We start from the raw sequence: 12529 nt of genomic DNA on the forward strand, positions 1-12529 counted from the left end.
AGAAACTGAAAATAATCCAAATATTCATCAGTAAGGGAATGCTTAAATAAAGTCAGCTATTTATTTATTTATTTTTTCCTTGTTAATTTTCTGTTTAGTTGATCTATCCATAAGTGTGAGTGGGGTATTAAAGTCTCCCACTATTATTGTGTTATTGTTAATTTCTCCTTTCATACTTGTTAGGATTTGTCTTACATACTGTGGTGCTCCCATGTTGGGTGGATATATATTTATAATTGTTATATCTTCTTCTTGGATTGATCCTTTGATCATTATGTAGTGACCTTCTTTGTCTTTTTTCACAGCCTTTGTTTTAAATTCTAATTTATCTGATACGAGTATTGTGACTCCTGCTTTCTTTTGGTCCCAATTTGCATGGAAAATCTTTTTCCAGCCCTTCACTTTCAGTCTGTATGTGTCCCCTGTTTTGAGGTGGGTCTCTTGTAGACAACATATGTAGGGGTCTTGTTTTTGTATCCATTCAGCCAGTCTTTGTCTTTTGGTTGGGGCATTCAACCCATTTACGTTTAAGGTAATTACTAATAAGTATGATCCCGTTGCCATTTACTTCATTGTTTTGGGTTCGAGTTTATACACCATTTTTGTGTTTCCTGTCTAGAGAATATTCTTTTTTAAAGTACAAGTTATTTTAAGTTTTTAGGGTATTTCTGGGTAGCTCTAGTATTTTGTTGGAAGTTTTGTATGTGTTTCCACCTAATCCAACATGCAAAAATTAGAGGTATACTGTTTCATGGGCAAACACGTCCTGATTGTCTTTCTTAAGTTGCTCTCACAGTGAAAGAGAAAGCAATAACGTTAAAAATGCCTTCTTTCTTTATTAAGAGCCTACTGTGTATAAAATGTTGTGCTCAATTTACTGAAGGTTCTGTAGGAACTATTATTTATCACCTAAAGAGCCATACTTCAAATTGTTGCTTGGAGCCAGTCAGTCATCACTTCCATTTTTTCTATTCCCAACAGGACCACCATCACTCTTATGGTCTGTGTTACTTCTTAGTTGCGACTCCTGATAATAGTGTTCTGTAAATCATCCCACATCCAGCTGTCACTTAATCTTTCCAAAGCTTCATTCTATATTGTTCTTCTCCAAAACATTAAATAATCCCCTTTGTGGTTTGCTGCAAAAAGGCTGGTTGACTTAGGTTGGTATCCAAGGCTCTCCATGATCTGTTATTTTTTAATCCTGAGCCATTGTGTTTTGCCTCATCCTCTTTTGGTTTCCTAGTGGATCCATCACACCTATCCTGTAGTGTCAGTGTGGACCTGGGATCAGCTGCTTCAGCATCTTTCAAAAACTCGTTAGAAATGCAGGTTTTTGGACCCCCACCACAGACCTACTGATTCACAAACTCTGGTGGGAGGGTGCCTTGGTGTAAGCATGCCAGGTGCTTCTGATGCATATAGATATTTGGGAAGTCCTAATCTAGGCCAGTCAGGTGACTCACCTTTGCCAGAGTTCCTTTTTCACTGCCCTGCTTTTTTCTTAGAATTCCTGGAATGCCTTGCCTTTCTTTTGGTAAAATCCTGCCAGTACTCCAGGGTCTAATTGAAGACACTGCTTTTTTCCATGATATCATCCTGCTCCCTGTATTCCGTGGCATTATTTGGCTTTCCTCCCTGGCACTAGTCACTTATTAACTTGTACTCATCATTCAATGTACCTGGGTTATTTTCCCTCCTAAACTGGAAAATCACAGAGGGTGGAATCTGACTCATTTGTGTATCTCGAGATGCACACATGAATTGCAGTTCTGATGTTTTGCACTCAGTAGGCTCTGTAAAAGCAGTCTGTGGCTTATTGATTTTACATAGAAGATTGAGAAAACTAAGCCCTTGCCCAGGAGGCATATAAACATCCTGTTAAATCAAAGTGGCTTATGCTAGCTATTGTTTTGACTTATTGAAGCCAAACTAGACCTAGATGTGATGTGTCTTTAGGGAAGAAGCCAAATGTGCTGGTGTAAAACATTCTAACCTCTACTATTTAGCTGGAGAAGTTGAATTAACACTGTCATTTCACCTGGTGCCAAGAAAGCAACTTCCGTTATTCTGCCAATAATAGACTTTTATCCTGCACAGTGGAGCATCTCTTAAATCTTACACATAGCATTGATGTGCTTTCTTCCACCGATGTATTCATGTAATATTTCCTAAGAAGTGACAGTTTCTTCTCATAAAGCATTGCCCAAAAGGTGGCCTGAGCAGAGAGTGAAATTCAAAATGGTTGGCTTCAAGATGACCTCAACATGGGAATAAGATAAGCTTGGGCTGCCTCATTTCACAAACCAGGTTGTTTGTTTGCTAATACAAAGGCATCGCGGTTACAGTTTATGGGCTGTATATACAGTGGTTTGCATCTCTCCTGGTGGTTGTGATGGGACAAGGTGAAAAGAGCGAGAAGTCTAAGTGTCTTTTGTCTTTCTTCCCTTTCTTCTACCACTCCCCTCACAGGCTCTGAAAGTGTTCCAGCTGAAATTTCAGATCAGCCTGACTTGCTGCGGCTTCTGAGGCAGTGATTCCAAGCTGCCAGTGTGTGCTGGTGCCAAGCTGCAGGATGGTGCACATAGCCAGGCCATTGCTGCTGCTCCTTGCCTTCTTCCTCCACGCGGATGCTGAGAGTAAGCCATCCTCCCTTTCCCTGGGGGGCTGGGACCATAATGAGTGGTTTTGTTTGCAGTTGGCACCATGCTCAGGGCTGCTGAATATGTTTCCTTTGGAAGTAAATCCTGAGACACTGTGGGATCCTCCTTGGCTACCAGCCAGCCTTTCAGAGAGATTATTGATGTGACTTCCTTACCATTTCCTCTCTTGCTTAATGCCCTTTTTCTTGTGCATCTAACTGCTCCTATTGTTTTGGCTTTTTTTTTTTTTTTTTGATACTCTTACCAGCCCAGTGGCAAAAGACACTATGAGACCAATGATAGAACACCAACTGGGATTAACCAGTTGTTGGTGCCAATAAGTAAACATTGCTCAGACCCATTAGAAATTTCTTTAGTTTTGTGGCTATTTCTATGTTTAGAAAAATGCACAGTGTCACATTGAGCCCAATTAAACTTCCAAGCCCTTGTAGCTGTCATAGCAGCTGTTCTAACGTACCGTTTCCGACAGCTGTCGTGGAGTACAGTATTCAAACAAATCAAGCAGAACTGACAACTTTGTGGCTGGATGAAGAGTGTGGAAGTGTGAGGATAATTCTGTGGCATACAGACACCAAAGTTTGGATTATGGGACTCAATTTGTGAAGTCGAGATTGTGGTCAATTAACCTGCCAGTTAATGAGATGATCATATCTCCTTTGTAATTCAGAAGTCATTAGACCTACCTTATTTATTTATGTTTCTTTCTCCATCTGTCCTTTGGCTTTTGGGAAGAGACAGTACTGGAAAAAGGCATGTCTGGCTTGCATTCACTGACATGTCTGGTTCTTGGTAGTGGTTTAGCTCTTACAAGAGTTGACCATTCTCTTTGGAGGCCCCTTGGTACTATCAAAGTGTGTAATATCTGTAGTCGTTAACTTTTACTTACACCGACTATTTCAGATTGAACTTGATTCATGTTAAAGATGTTTCAAAGACAGCGATCCGGTGTCTTGTTGGCCCTTACCTATGAATTGCATTTCAACAAGAATTTCCTCAATAGCAGCCAATTTCTTTGTTTAAATAGGGGCTCTAGTTTTTAAAGAGAGCTTTCCAGGAGTGAAAGGAATATTGTTAACAATAGGATACATATGGAACATACATGTTTTAGGCACAACATTCTCTGGTTAATAATGTATATAGTCTCCTAATTAGCACTTGGGAGTGCTGGTTTAAGGTGAAGCCAAGGAATTTCTACTACAATGCCAACAAATAATTAACTGGGAAAAGACCCAAGTGAAAGACGCTTGTGTTATTTTAAAGCCGTTTATGTCAAAACCTATTTTAACATTGAAATCTAAATTTAGTGTATTAAAGAAATAAGGCATATGGATTTATTTCTCTGTTGTGGCTAGAGTGAAAAAATAAGTTGTTCTACAGTTGTCAATTTTTGGCAAAAACATATTAAGACCATGGGAAGTCACTTTAATGTCATATCTCAGAGATTTTCTTAAAGTTACTACACCTAATTATCATATATCCGTGAAGTTATCATTCTAGATAAGTAAGCATATTCTTCTACTGAAAAGTTTGCTTTTGCTTAATTCTCTGGTGAAAAGTGGCAGACAGATACCAAGCTTGAAGAACACATACTTTTAAAATTTAAAATTATCTTTTAAAGACAGTCTACTATTCCTCCTCTTGTTCTACCTCTTCTCTTTCTCTTCCACCCTTCCCTCACATTTCTTATCCAGTAGAGTCTTAAGCAAGAAATAACAAAGGCCTGAGTAAGTGGTTATTAGTTAAATTAAGATATTCACCATGTTGTATATTTATGTGATACCAGTTTTCAACCTCAAGATGTAATCTGGAAAATAATCCTTTCTCTCTCACTTGTCCTTTTGCACTACAAGGAGGGGCAGGCTTCTTTGCCAGATTAATTTTGTTTAGTGTTTTGTGTCTCCTCAACCTTACTTTAGGATATTTTCCCTTTAATACATTCTTTTTCCATTGTTGAACAGCATGTGTAACCTGAGTATTCCTGGGGAAATACATGAAGAATCAGACATGGCTTTTCTTTTTTTTTTTTTTAAGATACATTGTAAAAGAAGAAAGAACATCCCCTAGTAATCTACTGGAGGATGTTCATGGTGCATGTAAACACATATAGAGCCTGAGATATAATTTTAGCCACTACGAATGTTTAAAGAACAATGGATAAAATAGGATTTAGACTGTAAGCCATTAAATTGTGCCATTAGCATCACTTAAAACACTGAAAAAAATAAAGATAGAAGTTACAATGAAGAAAAAATTGATTCTTCACCATCATATAAAGATGATATTTCTCAGGCTTGTATTACCTGGGAGACTGATTTGTTTCTCTGTGATTTCTTCAGAGTATCTAGCTATATTTTTTCCCTCTTTCCTAACTGTATTTTATATTTGTACAAGGGATTGGGAGTTATATTTCAAAATTTAATAGTAGCTTGTCAAAGCCATTCATTTACTATGGAATAATTTTTTTTTTAATATTATTCTCTTTTGAAGAAGGGATGATATGATAGGTTGGGACTAGAAAGAAGCCATTCTGGCAAACTCTGTTAACTCTATGTGTACAACTCCCTCCCTTTAGAAATGATTAATTCCAAAGAGCCATGAAGTTAGGCTTATAATCTATTGTGTGGAACACCATAGCAAAGTGCTGGTGTGATGTTGCATTTAGTAGAAGAGCTCTCATGAGCCTTGGTTCAAACCCAGATTGAAAAATTGTGAAAATATCCCTTTAACAGAAATTTATAGTTTTTGCTGCCACGGCTGCTGCTAAGTCACCTCAGTCGTGTCCGACTCTGTGTGTTTTTGCAGTGCCTATTTAAAGTGCCTGATCAATCTCCACTATTATTTTTAAAGACTACACGTGTGCATGGATCCTATTTCTTTTTGTCCTAGGTGTGTAACACTTGAAATGTTGTCGCTTATTGCTTCTTGAACGCACACACACATGGTAGAGCTGTGGTCTCAGGGAAGAGTCAAGTGGGACTTCTCTCTCAGTATTAGGAGTAGCCCTTCCGCTGCCAGGCTGACCAGTTTTCTGTCGTGGTTTGACTGAGATCAGTTTGGTGTCAATATGCATGCAAATTCTAGAAGAATTTAGAATATATTATATTAATATAATCCTGGGGTAAATATCTTTCTGTTGGCTCTGTTTGCATAATAGTTTCTGATAATTTTATTTGGTATTAGTTTGTTATTTACCAGTCATTTTGTTTGTTTTTTGAACTAAATGCAGACCAAGAATCTGCTGTTAAATCTTCTTTTATAAAACTGGTTTCACTACAATGAAATCATTTACACTCTAGATCTGAGTTTATGCTTTTTGGCCACTGTCATTGGACATGAGTGTTACTGGATCTTTATTACAAACACAACTGTCGACAGATGAATTCCTAAAATGGTTTAGTTCATCTTTTTCCCGCTGCTCTTTGCCTCTTTGCTGTCTCATATGGTGAACACACCCTCATGTTCCTTCTTGCTGTTAATGAACCTCCCTGTAGTCCCCATCAACTTGCAGTACTTCTGTCCTATGTGAAAGCAACTAGGTTTCTATTATCCCCCCTCTGGTAGTATATCTCTCTGTCCAGTGTAACTGCATTATTTCTTTGGCATTAGAGAATAGACTGACATCGTTATTGTAAGATGACCGACTTGCTTGTTTTCTGACGGGGAGCATAGGGTGGTACTCAATAAAGTAAGCTCTGAAACCAGAGTCTGGTTTTAAATTCTGCCTGTCCTTTTGTAACCTGGAGCATGATGCCTCGTACTCTTTGCCTCAGTTTCCTATCTTAAAAATGTGGATGATGAGTGATGATGGTGATGGCATAGACTAGTGCCTTCTCTTGGGTTTATTGAGGATGAAATGAATTAATGTAAAACACAGATCAGCAGATAACACACAGTAGATATTTAATGTGTTATCTATTATTCAAAAACATTCAGCTAACATTTTTCATTGAGCACTTGTGTTTAGGTATTGTACTAAAATTATTTAAATTTGATCTACAGATTATAAAAATTTGGATGATTGATAAACCAGATTTTCCTGCAGTGTGTTAAAAGTCCCCAGCTTGCCTCTCTTTAAAAAAAAAAAAAATCCTATACATAGGCGACTCTTATAAACTCTGTTCCAAGAGTTAATCTGAAGATCAAGAGGGAAAAATTTGAAGCATATCTGCTTTTTCAAGCTTAAGATATTACCAATTTAAAATTAATTTGGCTTGGGTCTAATGGCTAATGGAAAGTGTTTCCATCTTCCTGTTTTGTTGCTTCCTGTAATGAATTTTCTTGAGTTGCTCAGAAGGAGGAGCTGGAGATATTTACTATAACCAGATACAGGAATATATGGGCCCCTGGTCCGGAAAGTTCGAGATGGAAGTAAACATAGTAATGAAGAGAGTAAGTGGTTTTTGATATGGCCAGAAATTATTCTTCAGGAAGAAAACTAAAAAACAGGAAAATGATGAGTTTGAAGGGCAGGGCAAATGATTCCTTTTGTATTTTGCAGAAATTACTTCTACAAAGAAACCTAACTCAAGTCATTAGATCACCAAAATGAAGTTAGGAATGGAAAGACTGTCTTTTTTCTGTCATCAAAATGTGTTCCTTCCAGTAGACAGGGCCATTTCACTGAGAGCATTCATAGCTCATCAGAAATGTTCTTTAGTTTTTATTTTGGATTATGAGTGTTTAGGCATGTATGATATATGTATATATGCTTGCATGTATTTATGTATTTAGATCACAAACCATTTAACCATCTATTAAAATGTATTAATTGCTAGGGATGATGAAAATGTTCTAAAATTAGATTGGGGTGCTGATACTAATTGGATATACAGGTACAAAATACCATTGAAGTAGGACATTTTGAATGGGTGATCTGTATGTCTGTCAATCATATTCCAGTAAAGCTCTTTGAAAGACAAAAGGTAAACTGCTGCTTAGCACAGCTCTCTGGTTAGATTCCCTTTGGTGTGTGTCACCTGAATAAAAAGTGTACTGGTTCCTTGGGCCAGTTAGAATAGACATGCTCATTGAGGAAAGCAGGAAGAAAGCCAGTTCATTTTCCATGCTTATCAATGCCTTCCTTGTTTTCCTTTTCTCTGAATTTGCGGAGGTGTGGCAAAATACAAAAAACCTTACTGCTCCCTCCTTCCTCCCCTCACGGTAAAGTAGCTAAATTAGCACCATCCAGCTGTCTGCAGCAAGAAAAGTATTCCAACTATTTCACTTATCCTTTGCAGAGTTTTCTGTAGCTTTCTCAATTAATTGCTCCCAGCAGAGCTGTACCTATCTAGTAAGGTTAAGAATATGTCACACAATCAACAAATGTGTATACTTCAAAGCATTTTATTGTGTATAAAGGGACTTGCTTTATTTTTAGTCCAAGATACAACATATTTGTTATCTCTGATCTCTACTTGTGATGAGGCCCTTAAGCTTGACAGATGGAACAATATCTGAAATATTTGTGAATTGCTTTGTTACTGCTCATAGCCTGGTGATATTTGACTATACTGTTCTGTGATTCCTTAATTTCTTTCCCAGGACATTCTTAGTTTCTTTAATTTTCCTCGCATAGTTACTATTTACCTGATTCATTTCAAATAAGTTTGATCTGTTTGGGAGCCTCCACTCTTCTGCCTTTGTTGTCCTGCTTCAGTAAATTCAGAGAATTCCCAACCAGTGTCCATCTGGAAATAAAGAATTAATAGTACTGGTGCTTGGGTGGAAATTGATTCTCTTACCTATAATTTTGCTTTTTCTCTTTTCCTTAGCTTGCTTTAGATTTATTTATTCATTTGTGATGCAGTGTGTGTGTGTGTGTGTGTGTGAGGAGAGAGAGAGAGAGAGAGAGAGAGAGCACTAGCGAGTGAGCATGTACTCCATGGAAAACTTTGTGTATAATGGTGGGGATACAAAGATTTAAAGAAGTGTGGTTCCACATCAACTTGTAATCTTCCTTTAGATTTCATGGCTCACTTTTCAAAACTCTCTCAAGCAGCGCTCCCAGGCTTCATCTCTAGGCAGGAGTCATACTTAAGAATATAGACTTGGAAGCCGAATGTGCTTAGTTGCTCAGTCATGTCCAACTCTTTGCGACCCTATGGACTATACAGTCCATGGAATTCTCTAGGCCAGAATACTGGAGTAGGTAGCCTTTCCCTTCTCCAGGGGATCTTCCCAATTCAGGGATTGAACCCAGGTCTCCCGCACTGCAGGCAGATTCTTTACAAGCTGAGCCCCAAGGGAAGCCCTGTGTTCAAATCTTGCCTCTGCTGTATAAGTGTTCTGACCATGTGCAAGTTACAAGTCTGTAGGCCATTTTCATATCTGTAAAATGAAGATGAAAAGTGGCATACATTTGATATGGATATCATAAGGATTAAATAGAGAACTGTTTATAAAGTATTTTGAAGAATAGGATTAAATATTCACTAAATGTTAGGTGCTGTTGTGCTTTTTTCTCATTGATTTGCATCATTTCCAAATTAGAATCATATGTATGTAGATCTAAACATTTAGGTCAATATTTAGGACATTGATGATCCCATTAACATCATAATTTGAGCAATATCTTTTGAAACTGTAAATATATATCATTATATATACAGTTTTGCCACCAATGGGCATTGACTGATTGGTACATTCATGTATTTAATACTCCCTTTAATAATTATTTATTGGACATATTTCCTGTGTCAAGTATTGAGGTAACTACTGGCTAAACAATGATGAGGTAAAGGAATAGGATCCTTACCCCATAGAGGGATGATTAATCTCAAAACTTTTATATGTTTGGTGATAAATGTTATGAGGGAAGAAAATAAGGAGGTTAGTGTCTCAGCTATTCAGAAGAGTAATAAAAAGGTTTCTGAAGCAGTGATTTACTTTTTTGCTTATTGTGAAATAATTTTAGACTTGAAAGAAATTAAAATTGTACAGCATTTTCCGTGTAGACTTCACACGTATTTCCCCAATAATGATGTGTTACATAATTGCAGTACATTATCAAAATCAGAAAGTCAATATTAGCACAAGACTATTAACTACAGGTTTTACTAGTTTTCACATCAATTTTTTTTTAAAGGTGTAGTTCTTCTATTAAAGAAGATCAAATGCATAGCTCTGAGGGAATGCTTTTTGAGTTAACACTTGATGGATGAATAGAAGTTAACTAAACTACACCTGCAAGAGCTGTTAAAGTTCAAGAAACTTTTATACGGCAAGACAGGGACGACCTACTATATTCTGGGGACTTGAAAGAATGGATGTAACTGGATCCCAGGTGGTGAGAAGGAGGAAGTAATCCAGTAAGAGTGTACAAGTAAGCAGGGCTATCTAATGCGAGGCTTTAGAACTTGTTCAGTATCTTGGGTTTTATTCCAAAGACAGCTGGAAGAGTAACAGAAAGAAGTGTGAAAAAACAGCAGTGTGGTGGTAGCAGGGATGGAAAAGTCTTTTGGAGCCAGGCCAACAAAAATGTCCTTGAGGTCTTTTAAGAGTCTTGTTGAAGGTTAAAAGATGGGAAGCAGGAGAGAAGAGTGATGGCAGTTAGGAAGACCAGATGGCCTTGAAACTGAAAAAAAAAAAAGTTGATTTTACTGAGATACATTCTCCTAAAACTTGAACCAACAACAGATTAGCTTTTTTCTTTCACTCAGAATTATGATAATGAGGGACATGTAATTATTTTTAGCATGTCCTTTTTCCCTGAAATGCATTATTGCTCATACTTATAATTTCTCTTTTTGGTTGTTCAGACAATTTTATTATAAACTTAATAAATTTCATGTATTTGTAATAAATAAATATTCATGTATTTGTCAAAAAAAAAAGTACCTTGGAATCCAGAATTAGTTTAAAACTGTGAATGAACTTTAAAACCTTACTAGAAAAGGTATTTCAATTTAGCGTTTGTTCTCTAATGAAGTTTTTAAATTCACTTTACAATATGTGGTGGGTTTTGTATAGTCACAGCATAGTGTTCTGACAGTTCTTTTATACTACAGTTGTTAAATGTGACATTAAAATACACTAAGTACTTATATTTTCATATTTAAAAAGGAGTGCATAATACGTTACTTTTGGGCTATAAGTGCGGGAAGTAAAAGGAGCTGGTTAAATACATTCCAGTAGTTTATTTTCTCTCTTAGTTTTTCCTTTGTTTGTTGTTTTTGCTGAATTGCTTCCCTGTGGCTCAGCTGTTAAAGAATCCATCTGCAATGCAGGAGACCTGGGTTCGATCCCTGGGTTGGGAAGATCCCCTGGATAAGGGAACAGCTACCCATTCCAGTATTCTGGCCTGTAGAATTCCCTGGACTGTATAGTCCATGGGGCCGCAGAGTCGAACATGACTGAGCGACTTTCATTTCACTTCACTTCATAAAGGAGTGAGAAAAAAATAAATTATGGTTGTTTGTTTACCACAAAAAATTGCAGACCTTAAGTTCTGCATACCATTGACCAGATCGTTAGAACTATCTGTATTATTTATGCATCATGGGACTTTTTATTTTTACCTAAAGACAGATATTTTTGGTAATGACAAACATGTTTTGAAAAGAGCCTGTTTTTTCCCTCAGTACACCTTTAAAGATTTTTAAATTGTTTTATATCTGGTCAAGTTAAGATTTTTGTGAACCTCATTTTAATTGGTAACAAAAGTTTACAACTTGATATTCAAAAATGTTACTGCAACCACCTATTAATAAAAGTACTAGCTATTAAAAAAATAGACTAAGGGAAGGCATTCATTGTTTTCAGCTGTAGTGATTTTAGGTCATTACAAAGAGCACCTCTTTAATGTCATTGTGTATCCTTTAAAAGTAAATTTAAATCACAATGTTTAGTTGAAAATTAATGTTTAATTCAGTAAATGCCTACTGTGTGCCCCAAACAAGCCATATCCTGGTTCTTGTTATCACAGAATTTACATTCTAGCTGGGGAGGGAGGAGAGAAGCATGCAGCACAAGGTTGTGAACCAGAGATAAAAGAACAGTGTGACTTTGATAGTTACAAATGCAGCAGAGATAATGAAACAGGGTGATGTGCTGTGAAAGTAAGGTGGGTATTAGAGGAGGGGACAGGGCATTTCTTCATTTTCTGTCAAGGAAGGTGTTGCCTAGTGAGAGACAACACTTAAGCTGAGTGATGGGGAGCCACCAGCTGTGAAAAAGTAGAGTTCAAGGCATCCAGGCAAATAGAACAGTGATTCACAAAAGCCTGAAGGAAAGAAGCCTCCTGTGTTCAAACGACAAAATAAGGCCCAAGGGTCTGAGGCACAGTGGGTGGGAAGGCAGGAGAGCGGGGTGGGGCTAGACCATGTGGCCCTGCGGGCCTTAAAAGGTGTTGGATTGCTCCAGTATGTGGGAAATGCATGTGTTCTTGGGATATCTATCTATGAAACCTTAGTTGGGCACACTGTCCTCTACTGGACAAAGTAAATGTTTTTTTCTCAAATAGTTCATTGAAGGGTTGGTGCAATCTCTGATTAGGTTCTAAATTCATTTTCTAAGCTCCTCGAATGAAATTTCCTTTGTACCATCCATGTAGACTTTGGACACTAAAACCTTTGGTTAACAAGAGCAAAAATAATCTGCTTTTAACTCTTTAGCTCTGGCATAATTTGTTTTTCTTTTGAAGCAGAAGATATTTCTGCATTGGAAATATGCAGTGAAGTCTACACTCCATCAATATCCAGAGCTGGAGAGGACTAAGGAGGTACATATGAAAACAGAGCTTTTTTTATTGGAAAGTGATGGCCAGCATACCTTTGCAGGGAAAAAGGGAGATTCTATAGGCCTTTCATCTATATGGTTCCATTTAGTTAAGAACCCTGGTGTTCATTTGGTAAAGAATCTGCCTACAG

General features: G+C 37.3%; 1 protein-coding gene across 21 annotated transcripts in view; it reads left to right on the plus strand.

Annotated features, from left to right (window-relative positions):
* The window catches only part of PTPRD (protein tyrosine phosphatase receptor type D), a 2536342-nt gene that overhangs the window by 2075388 nt on the left and 448425 nt on the right, over positions 1 to 12529 (plus strand). For all 21 annotated transcript variants that reach the window (XM_059889411.1, XM_059889419.1, XM_059889414.1 and 18 more), the window contains one exon: positions 2473 to 2639. In XM_059889411.1, the coding sequence (XP_059745394.1) occupies positions 2576 to 2639 (64 nt within the window). In that variant the 5' untranslated portion in view covers positions 2473 to 2575. The remainder of the gene's footprint in view (positions 1 to 2472; positions 2640 to 12529) is intronic.

The sequence above is a fragment of the Bos taurus genome, chromosome 8 (genome assembly GCF_002263795.3).
Source record: "Bos taurus isolate L1 Dominette 01449 registration number 42190680 breed Hereford chromosome 8, ARS-UCD2.0, whole genome shotgun sequence".
Classification (NCBI taxonomy): Eukaryota; Metazoa; Chordata; class Mammalia; order Artiodactyla; family Bovidae; genus Bos; species Bos taurus.